Below are 17,695 nucleotides of genomic sequence, written 5' to 3'. Positions count from 1 at the left end.
AAATCAACTGAAATATTGCAAGCCTTTTATTATTTTAATATTGCTGATTATGGTTTACAGTTTAAGATTAAGATTCCCAGAATATTCAAATTTTTTGAGATAGGATATTTGAGTTTTCTTAAACTGTAAGCCATGATCAGTAATATTAAAATAATAAATGGCTTGCAATATTTCAGTTGATTTGTAATGAATCCAGAATGTATGACATCTTTGCATAACAGAAAATAAAGGACTTTAACACAATATTCTAATTTTCTGAGACAGTCCTGTGTGTGTATATATATATATATATATATATATATATATATATATATATATATATATATATATGTGTGTGTGTGTGTATGTATGTGTGTATGTGTGTATGGTTATATCTATGGTTACAGGTGTATATACGATTTCTTTTTTGCTTTATTTACAAAACCATATACAAAAAAACTTAATGCCAGGGGTATATGAAATGATCCCTTTTAGAATGTAAAACAGTTTCCGTCCAGTTATTCACCTAGTTGGAAAAACCACATTAAAGAGCGTTTAATGGGTTTTTCAACGACAATATTTAAACCAAGAAGATGTGTACTGTATATATTTATTTCATTTCATTTCAATTACAAATCCTTTATATGGAATAAATTGTTTTTGGATTTATTTTGTAACATTTCTTTATTACCCAGTGACAGTTTCTGATTGCTCTGTTTGTCTATACTTTTTTTTAAGTTGAATAAAGAGTTTTCTAAAAATAAAGAGATTGAAGTCGTTTTGAAGCATTTTCTTCATAATGTGATGCGCCTTAACGCCCTTTTGTCAATTAAAGTTAGAATGTCCGCAAATAAAAGTCTACGCCCCTAAGTATATATTGTTTTATATACGTGATCTAGTACAAAAAAAATTCCTTTAAAAAAAGAATTAGGCTGTATATATGTTTATGTCTGTTGCAAAGTTGGACATTTTGACATGTGGGTCAAAGAAGATTGAGTCCAAGCAGAGGATACTGTGTCTTTTTCAAAAGGCTGCTGGTATTCTTACATTCTTATCTGCTACTGCCAACCATCCTAAGTCAGTCAGAGACATAAAAGTAGTTTATTCTTCTTCTTTGGCAAATTGATAAATGTCAGATTTTGCATACACATATACGCATATTGAGTGTAAGTGACATAATTGTTCTGTAGTGTGTCTGTGTTTATCTTCTTATTAATGAGAATGTCTAAAAACATATCTAGCCTATATTATCTTTAGTTTTGCTAGTCATAAATACAGTAAAAGCCCCTGAACTTGCCTGAACTGATCAATTTGCAGCATCAAGTTGATGTAACTTAGTGACTGCCAGCAAACATGAAAGCTGTGTTGCTTTTGATACAAAAATCTTGCTTTATTTGTATTTTTAACACACTTTACAGTACTGAACAGTGAAAGAAAAGAAAAATATACTGATATACTATAGCATTGTTTTATACATAGATTGTTTGCTTATTAAATGCATTTATTCACAAAATGACACCTCAGCTCTGTTAAGAGGAAAAACTTTCGTAAAAATAATATAATAAAAAATAACTTGGACACATTTTACACAGTACAGCAAGATCATTTACAAATATTACAATCATTTCATGTTTTTCCCTTGAATAATCTTTCTTCTAGTGAACAAACACATGAATTAAAGCCCAGAGAATTATTCTCAAACGGGAGTCAGTCTGTAATACCATTACCTGACAGCAACACCGATGGGAACCAGCTAGGTAGGCCACCATAGGACAGATTTGTCCGCTATCAAGCTAGATAGTGATTAAAGTTACTAAGAAACAAAGGTGGTGAGAGTGCTGGAAACAACCTAGGGCACATTTATCTTCTTTGATTTTGTAACATACTTTGTGATGACATCATCTTCCATTTGACTTTAAGTCAAACAAGTTTAATCTCACTTGGATGTTGAATAGATCATCATTAATCCGTTTGATTACGCCTTAAGAGAGGGGTTAGAGCATTAAATGCTGCACAATGAAAGTTGTGATTTCCCCTGGTGAAATATAGCAGTCAATGAAAAAACAACCCAGCACAAACTGTACACTACCTGAAACACACTGTCTCAAAACCTGATGAAATAAAGTGCTGGTACAAATCTTATCTGATTTCAACAATAAGTGTGCACAATCAAAAATTATGATATGATGTTAGCACACGTAAGGAAATATGTAATGAAAGAATTAAAATGTGAAGATGTGGCTTGCAGTGCCTCGGTGGTTCACTGAACAATTTTAAGTGGTTATTAGTCAAATAATGACTTAAATATAAATTCTAATTTACAATCCATTATTACATTATATACAATAGTGGTAATGATTATAGCTATATCATCAATACACGATTTGCTTTCCTGACCATCCACCGGAATGATATAAAAATAAACTGTACACAAACTGTTTAAAGAAAACTCTTTCCATGGTTTTCTTTTCGTCATTTAAAAAGAATGGCAGCAATCAATCAATTGAATAATTTCCTTAATAAGAAACAATTGCTACAGTATTGTGTTTGTATGGCAATTAAATATTAATGATTTTATAGCTTACAACAGAACAAGATGTCACAAAAACAAAGCAACATGTTAAAAATAAAAGGCCAGTGCATATGGGAATCTTTTATTGAAGTAATGCAATAGTAACTGCAATAGTAATCCTGGATTCCCATGTCACTAAAGGAAAATCTGTGTGGTGGCCTCGCAGCTGGAGAAAACACACAGGCTTTTTTTTTTATTTTTTAACGTTTTTTTTTTTTTTGCACCAAGCTGCGGTGTTGTCAGATAGGCTCAGTTACTGACCTGCAGAAACTTGCTCTTACCTTTTTAAAATAGCCACACTCGTGTTCTTATTTTTTTTTTTGTACCCTGTGAAAAACAAACATCAAAACAAACTGATACCCATTTAAGCTGTGCTGATCGAATCCTAAACACTGTTAAACGAGATTTGCTGAAGCCAACAAGAGAACAAGAACACACATGACAACATTTTTGACGTCCTTTCTCTTACTTTTACTCGGTTACGCGGGCGATCTTAACTCCTGCGTAATCTTAACTCAGACTTTTCATTTTTCTTCGAATGCACCCAGACGGCTATAAAATGCCATCCTTATTAAAATACAACACATTCTTTATGTTGGCCCTAGCACAGCGACAACAGAACAAATAACTGCCAGCAATGTTTCCCTTTCCCCCTCCAAATGCAATGCTGGATACATTGTGTCTAGACGCACCAATACTCACATAAATAAGCATACAGACATTATATAAATATACTAGGATATCTATGATATATCTTATAAATCTACATACTGGCAGGTATGTATCCTGCATCTGACATTAAGGCAAAAAACCATCAAACATAGCAAGGATGATTAGGGACTGTCCGACCTCCGTTTGGCCAAGTCGTACTTCTTTCCCCTGACAATCTGCCTCCCTGATTTCCTTATTAATTTGTGTTCCCTCAAATCACTTCACCCACTGACGTTTCTCATGCTTAACTTTGGTGAGAATTGTTGTGTATGAAGAGACAAAAACACACAGTGCAAAATGGGTTTGTGACAACAAACTAAGATTTGTTCAGGTAATGAAATAAGCCTGTACTCCTTCAGAAACATTTAAATATAAAATAGGCAAAATGTATGCTTCAAAGCATCACATGGCTTATTCTCAGAAAGTAAAAAAAGAAAAAAAAGAGGAGAAAAAAGTCTAATAGGAAAGAAACAAAAGCTTGAAAGAGTCCACTGGTGGTTGTGGTGGTGTCAGCGATTGCTCTGCATCCAGAGTTCTGAGTTGTAATATTACCAGAAGAGCAACAAAGGAAGACTTAGAGCCGAAAGAATTTCACAAAAGAACTTGGACGTGTGAGATACACACCACAACACCATGAACGGCAACGAGAGATGTTTTTAACAAGAGACAATCAAAAAAAACGATAACAAAATCAGACTCCTGTCCCACAATGCATTGCTTCACAACAGCTCCGTTCAAGAAGCTGGTGTTTCAGAAAGGCACAGAGCCATCGTGCACCAGTAGCGCTCTACTTGTAAAGGGAAAAAGGGATACGGGACCCGGTGGTCCTTTCATCGCAGCATCTTCCTTTACTCCAAAATCATTCTCTTTTCTCCTCCAACTCTGTGGATTTTCTTTTTTTTTTCTTTCCGACAGAAATGGAAAAAAAGTCACTCGGACATGGAGCTTCTCTGAGGAGAACGTTTTCTATTGAGATTCTAACAGACATGAATTACTAATACTGACTGAACACTTGTTGATACACCATTAAGGGATGGCTTTTTCCAAAGAGATTCATTACTGATTAATGTCCCTTGTGTAAATTCACTCGTACAAACATACAGTCTAGTGTTTGTGTTTGTGTCGGTGTATGTGGAGCACATATGCTTGCACTTATAGTGCATGACTGTTGTATGCATGTACACACGTTGCATTGGTGTATTCATGACTTGCTCCTGCTCATGTTTTTGTGTGTTTTCATGTGTTACGTAGATGCGTCTTTGTTTATGTGCATTCCAATCATCAGAGTGCTACGCTGTCCTCGTTGCTCATGAATAATGCTCTCTTCAATTCCTTTTAGTCTGAAGTTCCTCGTGAAATCACTCGAATGACTTGCCCACGCTCCAAATCTACAGTTGCTGTGTAATTAGCTTTTCTTTAAGTGATTTTAATTTATTCCCTTTTTGAAAAATATATTTAAAGGTCTGTATTGTCATTGCAGTCTTGTTTGTTCTTGGTTTGGCCATTGAAAGGATGAACAAGTTAATCTGTGCAAGTGAAAGGGAGACACACGAGCAGAACTCATGTATCTTCAGCTTGCGAAGAAGAATCTTCCTCTTCCTCTACAGGACTTGTGTCAGAAAGTCTTTCTTTTTCAGGCCCCTCAGCCAACTGAGATTTCAGATCTTCTTCCACTTCTTCCTCCTCCATCGCCACCTCATCCTCCTCCTCTATTATGTCCTCATTTTCCTCCTCTACCATTATGTCTTCCTCATCTTCCTTTTTGCCCACCTGGTCTCCGTGGTCGCAGTCCTGTGCCACATGGTTTGGCGTGGGCGTTTCTCCTTTGTCTTCCTGTTCCTGCTGAGAGCTGTCTTCCAGGGTGAGCTCAAACTGAAACTTGTCTATGCATACGTTCAGATCTTTGTCCTGTACAGGAGGGGGCGATGGGCTTTGCGGGATAGTGCTCTGGTACCAGTCCCTGTTGTCCTCCAGAGTATCCAGGATGTCCTGGGCATCAGGGTACACAAGGTCTCCCCATGTCTCCCATAACGGGTGGACAATGTAGTCAATGAAGCCCACCTACGTCCAGATAAGAGAAAAAAACAAGAACATGATCAGCAGAACAGTAACACTGCTCCCTGCAATTGAGCATTAAAAATGAACAGGGTGGACTGCTGTGATCACAGCTGAGTGATCACCCACTGCGCTGTCGTTACCACACTACCTACAGAGTGTTTGTGTGTGACTCCTGATCATTCACCTGGCTTTTTTCCACAGATGCAGTGTGTTTATCGCACATGGGGCTGATCTCCATCCCTCGCTCCCTCTCCTTGTCTCCCTGCCTGAAGAACTCCTCCATGATCCTCTCTGTCCATTGACGATACACTGCCAGAGGCTTTGTGGGATTGCTCAGATCAGCACAGTGCACCATGTTCCTCAACACCTGCAAAACACTCACATGTTACACTCTGTGTAATCAGTGTTGGGGTAGTTACTCAAAAAAAGTAATCCATTACATATTACTAGTTACTTTAAAAAAAGTAATCCCATACACTACTTAGTTACTGGTTGCTGAAAGTAACTAGTTACATTACTTTCAGCTGTCTCAGAAAATTAGAATATTGTGATTTTCTGTAATGCAATTACAAAAACAAAAATGTCATACATTCTGGATTCATTACAAATCAACTGAAATATTACAAGCTTTTTATTATTTTAATATTGCTGATAATTGTTTACAGCTTAAGAAAACTCAAATATCCAACTCAAAAAATTTGAATATTCTGGGAATCTTAATCTTAAAATGTAAACCATAATCAGCAATATTAAAATAATAAAAGGCTTGCAATATTTTAGTTGATTTGTAATGAATCCAGAATGTATGACATTTTTTTTTGCATAACAGAAAATAAAGAACTTTATCACAATATTCTAATTTTCTGAGACAGTCCTGTAGTTGGAACCTTATTACTGCAGTGCCCAGATCAGCACCAGAAGTCCCGTAAAATCCCGTTAAATCCCGTCAAATCCCGTAAGATCACGTTAAAGGCTGATTTATGGTTCTGCGTTACACCAACGCAGATCTTACGGCGTAGGGTACACGGCCACTCGCCCCGTACGTTGTGCGTCGCCGCGTACCCTACGCCGTAGGTTCCTGCGTCGATTTAACGTGGAACCATAAATCAGCCTTAAAGGGCTGAGTATACTTCTGCGTCACACACACGCAGAGCACACGGCGCACCCGTGGTGCCGTCACGAATCGTTCAGAGTTCTCCGTCTCTCCGTTTGGTCGCGGTGCAGTACCCCCCGCGGCCACTAGTTAGCGATCTTTTTCTGAATGGTTTATCCGACTTTTTCCGGTCACAGTAAATCAAAGAAATAAGGACAACTATTGTGCAAAAAACAAAAACAAAAAAAATCACATATAAACGAAGAAAAAAGCCCTGGAAGTTCACTACTGATTCAAACCGGAAACCGGAAATGCTTCGCTTTCAAACGAACCAATCACAGCCCTCTCGGTCTGCGTGTGGACGGCGTCTCCTCGACGCGTAGTTACAATTTTCGGGAGGTGCACGTCACTGACGGCGCATGTGACGGCGTGTCCTCTGCGTGTCCAAAAACCACACGCCGTAGACACGGCGTCGTTTTGACGCAGAAGTATAATTCAGCCTTTAAGCCGCGTTTATACTTGCAGTTCAGAACGCGTACGCGAGACGCAGGATACGCGTGACGTCACGTCTCGCGTATCCTGCGTATCCTGCGTACATTTGACGCGTCGACGTGCACGTTCTCAAAAAGACACTGAACGCGTACGCGACCTGCAGTTCTCGCTCTGGCCGCTAGTATCGCTGTTCCCGGTCTGATCCCGGCTGGCACGATTATGCTGCTCTCCCCTGGAGAAAGTTCCCCGTGCATATATTTATGCAATATTTAACTTCCCCCCAGGGTTTCCGTTGTCCGGTAAAATATGCCGAAGTCCGGTATTTTATAATCTCTCCGGTCAAAATACTCACTGGTGCTGCGGGACTAGAGTCCCCGGGAGTACCGCGGATGGCGAGCCCCGGCCGCCGAGCCCCGGCCGCCGAGCCCCGGCCGCCGAGCCCCGGCCGCCGAGCCCCGGCCGCCGAGCCCCGGCGACCGAGCCCCGGCGACCGAGCCCCGGCGACCGAGCCCCGGCGGAGGTACGCGCCGAGCCTCGGTGCCTCCCGGAGCCGGGAGGAAGCGGAGCCGGGAGCCAGGAGTCAATTGACGGGACTTATTTTATTTTAAATACTCTGTTTTTCAATAAAAATACTATTGAATGACTTGGAATCATATTAGGAACAATACATTTTTTGACCATGTTAATCTTTCTTATATATTGACATCTACTTCGGGTGAGGAGAATGCTGGATAAATTAGTCTGGAAAGACTATCCACTTTTGATAATAAGCAATAATAATAAGATAAGATAAAATAGTCCTTTATTACTCCCTCAACGGGGAAACTCACGTAGCAGAAGTACACACACACACACACAGGGAAGGGGGTAAAACAGTAATATAAATAAGTAATACACATTAAAAGCCGGAAATATACTCTACGCACGTAACCTGCGTAACCTGCGGCTTAAAGCCGGAAATATACTCTACGCACGTAACCTGCGTAGCCTGCGTAGCCTGCTTTGTGTCTGTTCATGCTCCACTGCGTACGTCGCGTACCACCCGAGTAGAGCCTGTCATACCGATGGTGACCGATAGGGGGCAGTAAGCAGAGCAACAGTTGGAAAAGCTACTTATATTAAGTAGCAGAAGTAGTAGCAGCAGCAGCAGCGGTAGCAGATTAGAAAAACGAACACTTTTACAGGACAATATTGGATGATGTAGGAGATTATAACATCGTGTGAATGTGTATGAGTGTGTATGAATGTTTGTGGTGGTCGGAGGGGCCGTTTGGCGCGATATGGCAGCCACGCTCCCGTCAGTCTGCAGGGCAGCTGCGGCTACAGACGGAGCTACCACCGGGGAGAATGTGTGTGAATGAATAATGATCTCTGTAAAGCTCTGGGTGCCTAGAAGGAAGCTAAAGAAAACCATAACATTATTATTATTATTATTACTCTTTTTTTAATGTGTATTACTTATTTATATTACTGTTTTACCCCCTTCCCTGTGTGTGTGTGTGTGTACTTCTGCTACGTGAGTTTCCCCGTTGAGGGAGTAATAAAGGACTATTTTATCTTATCTTATTATTATTGCTTATTATCAAAAGTGGATAGTCTTTCCAGACTAATTTATCCAGCATTCTCCTCACCCATCTCAACAAGAATGACGAAACAATAAATCCAGTTAATTTTAGGTTCATATGGAGAAGTAGATGTCAATATATAAGAAAGATTAACATGGTCAAAAAATGTATTGTTCCTAATATGATTCCAAGTCATTCAATAGTATTTTTATTGAAAAACAGAGTATTTAAAATAAAATAAGTCCCGTCAATTGACTCCTGGCTCCCGGCTCCGCTTCCTCCCGGCTCCGGGAGGCACCGAGGCTCGGCGCGTACCTCCGCCGGGGCTCGGTCGCCGGGGCTCGGTCGCCGGGGCTCGGCGGCCGGGGCTCGGCGGCCGGGGCTCGCCGGCCGGGGCTCGCCATCCGCGGTACTCCCGGGGACTCTAGTCCCGCAGCACCAGTGAGTATTTTGACCGGAGAGATTATAAAATACCGGACTTCGGCATATTTTACCGGACAACGGAAACCCTGGGGGGAAGTTAAATATTGCATAAATATATGCACGGGGAACTTTCTCCAGGGGAGAGCAGCATAATCGTGCCAGCCGGGATCAGACCGGGAACAGCGATACTAGCGGCCAGAGCGAGAACTGCAGGTCGCGTACGCGTTCAGTGTCTTTTTGAGAACGTGCACGTCGACGCGTCAAATGTACGCAGGATACGCAGGATACGCGAGACGTGACGTCACGCGTATCCTGCGTCTCGCGTACGCGTTCTGAACTGCAAGTATAAACGCGGCTTAAGTCAGACAAGTGTTGCGCAACGCGTGAAGACGCATGAAAGGCAAGTTTGATTTTCTTTTCTGTTCTCCCGTTCTACATGTAGCTGAAAAGCTTAAAGTAACTAAAGTAACGTATTTTTTTTGTCTTAGAGTAACTATAACGGGATTACCCAAATTACAACTGTAACGCGTTACATTACTGCCTTACTGGCGAATGTAATCTCGTTACAGTAACCCAACACTGTGTGTAATACATATGCAGAATTGTATACTCTGTTCTTTGTAGTGAATTTAGATTTTCTTTTTAGACAATTTGTATTTCAAAAGGCCAAGTTGTGTTCTCTGATGACCCCTATATAATGTGTGTATGCGTATAAACATGGACAACGTTTTTGTACCTTTCCACCGAGGCAAGAAAAACGCACAATGCTCACTGAAATACCAGACAAAAGTAATAATATGTGATCATTTACTGAATATTGACTTTAGAAAGTCAGACACTGCTTTTGAATTGTGTTCAACAGTGCTATTTAAAGAAGTAATAATACTGAAACTGGCCTGGACAGAGATTGCCTCTGCAATTTCGACAATCAAGCAATTTCTGCAACTCTCCATGAGACCTCTGCACCTGCAGACGGGTATTGTGTCTGTCTTAGGTTTTGATGTGTAGTTTGGGTCGTCATCCTGTTGGAGGACCCATGACCTCTGACTCAGACCAAGACCTAACCCTAACCCTGGCTCCGGTATTTTTGATGGTCGTGACATTTCATTGTATCTGCATATATTCATGACAGACTGTAACAGATGGAACAAAGCAGAACATAACCAAGCCTCCTTCATGTTTCTGTCACAGGATTTGAAAGGTTTTTGTTGTTGTTGTTGTTTTAAATGCACTGATTTTGCATCTGTGAACATAGAACTGATGTAACTGGTCAAAAAGCTCAACTTCTGGAGTCCCAGGAACGCACTAATGGATGCTCCGATCTGACACTGACCCAGCTTCATCTTGGAGTTCAGCTTGAATCTCTTTGGAAGTTGTTCTGGGCTATTTCGTTACCATTGTATCATACGTACCTTCAGTTTTCCTCTTGCAGCCATGTCCAAGGTGGCTAAAGTCTTATGAACCGTAAACGTCTGAATGAAATTTACAACTGTGGTCACAGGAGCCTCAAGCTGCTCGGAGATCGTCTTACAATCTTCAACTTAAACGTGAATGTCTATAATTTTCCTTCAGATCTCGTCAGAAAACTTTCTCCTTATAGTCTCTGGTCTATGTTCAGTGTGATGAACGACTTTTAACCCTTTAAATAGTCAGACTGGCTGTGAGACTGAAGACATCTGTGATGCTTAATTATAGGACACGCTTATGTTTAATATGTCACTGTGGTCAAATCATTTCCAATCTTTTCTAGGGGTACCAACTAATTCCTTAATGCCATTTTCATTAGCTTGTTTTTTCAAGTGTTCTGCTGAGCCACAATTGTGCAAGTCTAATGACACGTGCTAATTTACTTAAAAAGGTGCTTAAGGAACTCTTCACTCATCAAATGTCAAAGGCTACAATTTACTTTCTTAATTATTTTTTTTCCAAAATACCTAATTAACCCTGAATCCCTTGACCTGTTAATGTAACAACTCCCATCAGCCACTTCCTGCACTCTTGCAGACATTCAAACATTTATTTTATGTTTCTCCGATGCTGATTGTTAAATATCAGGCTCTTGCTTTTGGTAGTAATAGTTTGTGTACAATGTGTTAACAGAAGAAGGTGAAGCATTTCTACAAATCTTTAAAACTGTCCATGAATTTGGCTGCTCGAAAATCCTGTACAGACTTAAAAAAAACAACAAAATCACGAAAAAATCTCCTTAATTTTGTTAACAAAAAGAAGAGTGCCACAATTATTTTTCTAAGTGTATTTATTTACTCTAGATTATACTAAAAAGACTGTTAATAAAGGTCTTCGTCAGAAAGTGTTCGATCCATCTACTGAATAAATGCTCCTGAATGTTGATCATCCATCGATTTACTCCAATTCTAGCAAACTGTTGTCACAGCTTTTCCTTTTCTTGTCACACTGAACATCTTGTTTGTAGAATTTACTCATAAATAACTTTAAAATCTGACCTGTATTCGATCAGTGTAGTGGTCGAGCATCAGTACTCCAGAACTTGTTACTTTCTTGGTTTCCACCATGGTTTTGAGGTCTGCCAGCAAACTCATGTGTTTGGACATATCCGTGGCCAAAACCTGGGAATGACATCCATGCAAATCTATTAGCGGAAAAATTATACAATACATAGCAGATTGTGACAACTGCGGAGGGTTATCTGTGTAATACAGAACTAGCATGCAGTCAGACACCTACCATATCAATGACAAGCTTCCTCAGACTTTGTCTCTGCCTTTTGCTAAGGTTCTGGAAGATGTCACAGTTGTCCTCATGAAGCAGCTTAAAGCCCACGGCCAGGTGATGGTTCTCTAACACAGACTCGTCGTTGTACATCAGGGCTAACTCCGAGTCTGAGAGAGAGACCGTGCAACAAAGATTAGTGAAAAAGCCAGATAATCGCAGAATCACAGCACTCCAAGAGTACAAAGACAATTTCCAGAGGAGCAGTATTTAAATACACCTTTAGGAACTGTTATCTCCTTTTAAAATAAATGAAAAGGCAATCTTCAAAGGCTAATTGGACTCATGTACCATAGTATTCTGAGAATTACAACAGTGCTCACATTTTTTAAGTTACAAAAAAAAAGACCTTCATGACGCAACAACATGGCCTTTTTTATACTTTATAAACACAACATTTCACTTTTATGGTTTGGTGTACATTGTTTTCTAAAATTTATAGTCAAATGCTTTGATTAGTAAGTGATGACAAACTATACATGAATCAAATTGCCAGTAAGATTTTTTAACTGAATATTGAATCATTATTATCAAAAACTGCACAGAAGTGAGGCGTCATGGTTGTTGCCGTCATGTTTCGTTTATGACCCTTTGTTGTGATGACACACGACACATCTTATCAGTCGTTCAAAAATGTTCATCCTTTGCTTGACTTTCTAACATGTTATTTATGAGAATTAGTGCATCTCTTGTCTTAATCTCAAATGAACTTACTGGTGTTTATGAGGAACTGGTTGGACACTCCCGGATGGTCTACATCGTGAATGGCAGCGGCGAATAATGCGGCTAATATTTCTAGATCAGTGAATACAGCCTGTCAGAGATGAGGAGAAAGAAATAACAGTTAGCTTTGTCTTGAACATGTGCAGTAATGTCAGTATTTGGGGCATTGGGAGGACGACTGGAGATACTTGCATCTAAAGCTGGTGTGGATAGGAGTACATGAGTGGACTGAGTGACATCAGCAGCGTGGAGGCTGTTGTGGTAGGCCACGTTGGCATGATAGTGGTCCTCCAGGGTCATCACATACGTGACAAATGTATCCATGGGGATCCGAAAGGTCTTGAGTAGATCTCTTTCCTGCAGCAGAGGCAGACCACAGAAGCACGTGGTAAGAGCGAGCCCATCCTCATGGTCATTTGAGAAAAGGGCTAAATTCTTAGTTAAAGAGGATAGATTTTCTATGATAGTAATCTATTTAAAGAAGCACAATGTAACTTTCAGCTTTTGTTGTTCAGCTTTTGTTGAGTTTGGCGGCTTCTTTGGACAAAAAAGGGGTAGTGCTTTACCAGAAAGAACACTACGTTTCCCATGAGCACCAGCGCGTACTGCCGGAAAACTCCTGTGCCCGTCGCGTGCATTTGTTTTGATAGTGAATGAAGACGGGACGGACTTTCAAAACTACTTTTCTGTTTCACCAAATGAACAGACGGAACGCAAAAAAAAAGATGTTAAACTGCTGTAAAGGAACTGGAATTCACCGGGATACCTTAAACAAGGAAGTCAGGGAGCGGTATATGGAGAAAATAATGATTATTATCGGTTTAGATCCATATGAAATCCTTATTAAAGAGTGGTTAGGTTTCTTCTGCCTGCACCACATTTTGTGCCATTTGCTAATATGGCCGACCTGATAAAGGAGTGGGGAGATTTTGGGAGTGGATAATAGACAAGGTGACAGGCTGTATTTTCCTACATGTAAGCTGATACCACAACCTGAACTGTTAAAAGTACTTGTTCAGAAAGTAGAAGAGCCCTGGCCTCTTATCTGTAACTCACTGTGGCTCCTGTACGAGCCAGTTTTGGACTATCTTTCTTGGTTTATATATTATTTGGTTCAGTGTTAAGATAATTTGGCTGTCAGAAGCTAAAACAACATATTTTTTTCTGACAGCAAAGACAAGGATAACGCTAGATTTAACAGAAACTGAAGAACATATTTAAGTTTGTTAACTGTTCATTTACATTTAAAGATACATTTCCTACAAGTAAATATGTTTTAACAGATGAATCTTACTGAAATGAATTGTTATGTGAGCTTGTTCCTGTTTCATTAGCTACTTAAAACTCCACTGCCGCACAGTTCAAGCTCCAGGTAAAAACTTCCCCTGTGGAAGCTGGTTCTTTTTAAAGGAATTGCACTTGCCATATTTAATACTTTTTATGTCCATTTGCACAGCAGAAAAACAGTGTTCAAATATTCTGTCAATATTCTGTGCCTTGTGGCAGTTGTTTTCAGTTGTTTTAAGACAGCATTGTACAATCTTACATTTTATAGGCTAGCGCATAATTCACTGCGGAATCTCGGTTTTGTTTAGTCTCACCTGGAAAATGGAAAACATGATGCAGCTGAGGGGTCGATTATTAGAGAGTTCTGCCACGCGAAAGATATTAAGGCCCCACTTGTTCAAGTCATTCAGCTCCTGGAGACACAACGGGCAGCGTTAATATACAGAAGTGAAAACAATTCTCTTCTCTCAATTTTTAACAGCAACTTCAACCTTAGATTATTGACAATGGAATTAATTGCCACAAAAGTTGCAGCGTGTCTTATAGCTTCTTAATATGTGATCTAGTGTTTCTTCTTTTCTGTTTTAATGTATAGCATCACGATAAAAAAGTGTTTTGTAGTAGTGTTATGGGTTCATTATGTCTAGATGTGTGTTTGTTTTTAGGGTGTCTGGCATCCTTTTTATGTGATTTGCAGTCATTTAGATATTTTGTGTTGTCATTCACCCTGGCTAATGCATCCTCATGTTCAGTCTTCACGCCAAAGCGAGGCAAGGTGGCGTTGGAAAGGCTGGAACTGTGTGTAAGCTTCTTCACGCCGCTGATGTGACACATGGGCTTCTCCCGCTCCCTCAGAGTCGGGGATGGGATCTCCACCTCGTTCTGCTTATCTGGAAGAAGGACCGGAAGTGGAATGGTCAGCCACTTTACTGGAGGTTTATAGAGGTTGATTACAGGCAGATACCAGGTTGGCTTTACCTAGAAAGGTAGTGGAGATGTATTCTGACACTTGGTTCCCTGAGCGACTCATCTCTGACAAATGGGACAGCTCCCTGTTCAACATTCTCTTGAACTGGAGGACGGGGGACAGACAAAAACAAAAACACAAGTGAGTCAACTGAATATGAGCTACACTGGGGAAAGAAAAGAGATCACAATGTATCCAAAATATGGATATGCTGATTGATAAACCTCCAGGATAATTAACACTTTATTATTCATTTTATCAACTTCAGATTCCTTTTGACGAGGTCAAAAAAGAAATGTACAACACAAATAATTGCCCTTATCTACTAAAGGGTGAGAAAAAAATCAATTATGAATCATTCCTCCTCCCTTTCTTAGATGAGAACACTGCTCAACACCCCGCTTTGTTTCCAGTCCTCTGTGTCGCAGTAATTTTCTGTTTTTATACATATTGCTTGTTACACGTGTGCAGTGTCAGCGATGAGCTACAAGAGTCTGCGGGTCCCAGACACAAATGTGATCAACTGAAGAGACAGAGACGGAAAACGCTGTTCCTGAATGTTCTCCCAAGCTTTTATGTAATGTTTGTTTGTTTATATATTTATTTTCTCTGCCATGGACGAACAGGATGTCGGGCACTTGAATGGTTCCCTGTCTGACAACTCATGAGAAGGCACAATGAAATTCAGACAGACCCCTCCGTCTGTGTCCTACTGACTGATCTTTCACACATAACAATCGCCATGGCAACCAGACCAGTTACTATAGCAACTGCCTCCTCACAGTCAGTCCTTCAGCTTGATGCGAGAGCGGTGGCTGTTTGGGTGACAATCTGAGGGAGTCGGCAGGTGACTCTGACCTTTACCAAGGTCAGCCCTCCCATCCTCTTCCTCTCCCCCTCCCTACGTCTCTCAGCTGCCTATAAGCACTCCTCCTTCCCTCTTGAGGTAAACAAAACTCTCCATCACTGCCCTTGGGCCCCCAAATCTTCCTGTTTCAGGCTCAACTTCGCCTTCTCCATGTTTCAACACCATCTTTCACTCCCTTCCTCGCAAGGCTCTCTCCGCCTTTTTCCAGATTTATTTAGTGTGGAGTTTGTTATAAGCAAACAGGTACATCATGGAAGAAGCGGCAGCCATCAAAAGCCTAGGAAGCTATAGCCCAGTGGCACACCAAGCCACAAAATATCACATTTTCTCCTGTTTCTGATGCTGTAACGCTGAGTCATAGCTGCCAACCAACACTTCTACGATGCCAGGACAAACAACACTCTTCCCCTGACACTGACTAATGAAGCAAACCTTCACCTTACAGACATGGCAGTGGGTATTCACACTTACACACCTGCATATGGGAGAGACCCTGGAGGGATACATCCCTACCAGCAGTCATTGGTCACCAGCATCAACAGATAGCATCCCAATACAAATGCACACACATCCACAATGAGCCTGCGCACTGAACTGTGACCTGTTTAATATGATTCATATGGAAATGAGGAAAGGAAATAAATCCTTTAATCTTATTCCACTGAAACAATAACGACCAAAGCAAGTTATTGTTTTAGTATCGCAGTGGTGGGACACCACATCAGATAAAACAACTGACATATCAAAGAAAATGTCTACATTTTTCTTCTACTTTTTATACTTGTGCTGTTTGCACGCAATTAAAAGGAGAAGAGATATCTCCTCTCGGCCCTGAGACAATAAACCTACTGAAAACACTGATGACTACCTTAAACTTGTGTTCAGGCAGCAGGAGAGAAGAATTGGGACTCAGGTGTGGAGGATAGAAATGCACTACATTATGTTGCATTTTTTTATGTCTGCAGAGAAGACGGCTTGAGTATTTCAAAAAGTCCCACCTCCCCATTATTATTGAAACACAAAGACAAAGACAGCAATCTAGACAGGTTATTGAAGAATGAGACTTTTTGTTTAAAGTTTTGCGGTAGTGTAGAAATGAAAATGAGCAGAGAATTCCTACTTTTCCTGTATTATAATTCTTTCAGAGTAAATGCATATAGAAAAAGGTAGAAATGTAAATTATGTGTAAGAACACACACATTCTTTACTGTACTGATGTAAAGCATGCAAGTAACTGTGAGAACCCATGTAGAACATTTTAAATATTCCCTCACAATCATATAACATTTATAGACTACCACAACCTCTGCTTTATTTAATAAAACAGGCAAGTAAGTAGTAATAGATGAGTTGTTCATGCATGCAGAACAGTAATGCATCAAGTGTCCATGACACCAATCTAAGAAGGTCACTGTCAGACTGTCTTTCCAGTCTGTAAGCTGTGTAAGCCGTACCTGGTCCCACCAACCGATGAGCCAGGGCCTGGAGCAGGTCTCACAGAACAGGTCCACTAACGGGGTCCTACGCTCGGCCGGCGTCCCACCCCCCTCCAGAACTCCTCCAGCAGCTGCACCTGGGTCCAGCTCTGCTCCTGCCCTCCCCTGCAGGGGGCTGTAGCTGGAGGAGCGGGGCAGCCTGTAGCCCCCAGGTACAGGCGAGGGGCAGGGGGACGGTGCGGGGTCAATGGCCTCCACCACACCCATGTTGAGGCTGACCGGCGGCTTGGGCCTTGGGCACAGGCACGAGGTGCGGTAGTGGAGCGGGGCAGGGGCACTGTGGGTGCCCCAGTGGCATGAGGGCGTCGTCAGGGCGTGCGGGGAGAGGCCACAGCCGGTCAAGCCAGGACACTCCAGAGTGACAGCTGCCCCGGCGTGGGGCGAAGGAACGGGGGAAAGGGGTGAGGGTGTAGGGGCCGTCGGTGCAGATTATCCTCCCCTACATGCAGTACTCCGAAGCAGGCCACCCCGTCGGTCCTGAGTCGGGCTCCGGCCTCAGTGTGGTCAGAAGGTGAGGGCCCCCCCTGATGGGCAGACCAGGAGCCCCCTGGTTCTGGCAATTGTGCAGACTACATCTCATCCCATTTGCTGAGAAGTTTGACCCAAATTTATATTCACCGCAGGGTGATGCTGGATGAGCAGTGAATGAAGGAAGAGGAATGGGAACTGAGAGGAAGCGAGGGACCGAGTGAAGGGCACAGAGGGACGCA

At 41.3% G+C, this 17,695-nt stretch overlaps 1 protein-coding gene across 1 annotated transcript in view; it reads right to left on the bottom strand.

Annotated features, from left to right (window-relative positions):
* Positions 1–1,413: 1,413 nt before the first annotated feature.
* The window catches only part of pde4a (phosphodiesterase 4A, cAMP-specific), a 47,506-nt gene continuing 31,224 nt past the window's right edge, over positions 1,414–17,695 (bottom strand). The window contains exons 7-15 of the mRNA XM_061711069.1: positions 14,633–14,726; positions 14,381–14,544; positions 13,969–14,067; positions 12,560–12,724; positions 12,359–12,458; positions 11,600–11,754; positions 11,359–11,481; positions 5,505–5,687; positions 1,414–5,323 (exon numbers count right to left, since the gene is read on the bottom strand). Coding sequence (XP_061567053.1) covers positions 4,823–5,323; positions 5,505–5,687; positions 11,359–11,481; positions 11,600–11,754; positions 12,359–12,458; positions 12,560–12,724; positions 13,969–14,067; positions 14,381–14,544; positions 14,633–14,726 — 1,584 coding nt within the window. The 3' untranslated portion in view covers positions 1,414–4,822. The remainder of the gene's footprint in view (positions 5,324–5,504; positions 5,688–11,358; positions 11,482–11,599; positions 11,755–12,358; positions 12,459–12,559; positions 12,725–13,968; positions 14,068–14,380; positions 14,545–14,632; positions 14,727–17,695) is intronic.

The sequence above is a fragment of the Cololabis saira genome, chromosome 21 (genome assembly GCF_033807715.1).
Source record: "Cololabis saira isolate AMF1-May2022 chromosome 21, fColSai1.1, whole genome shotgun sequence".
Lineage (NCBI taxonomy): Eukaryota > Metazoa > Chordata > Actinopteri > Beloniformes > Belonidae > Cololabis > Cololabis saira.
Note: the sequence above shows the minus strand (reverse complement) of the source record. Positions and strands in the feature narration are given on the sequence as shown.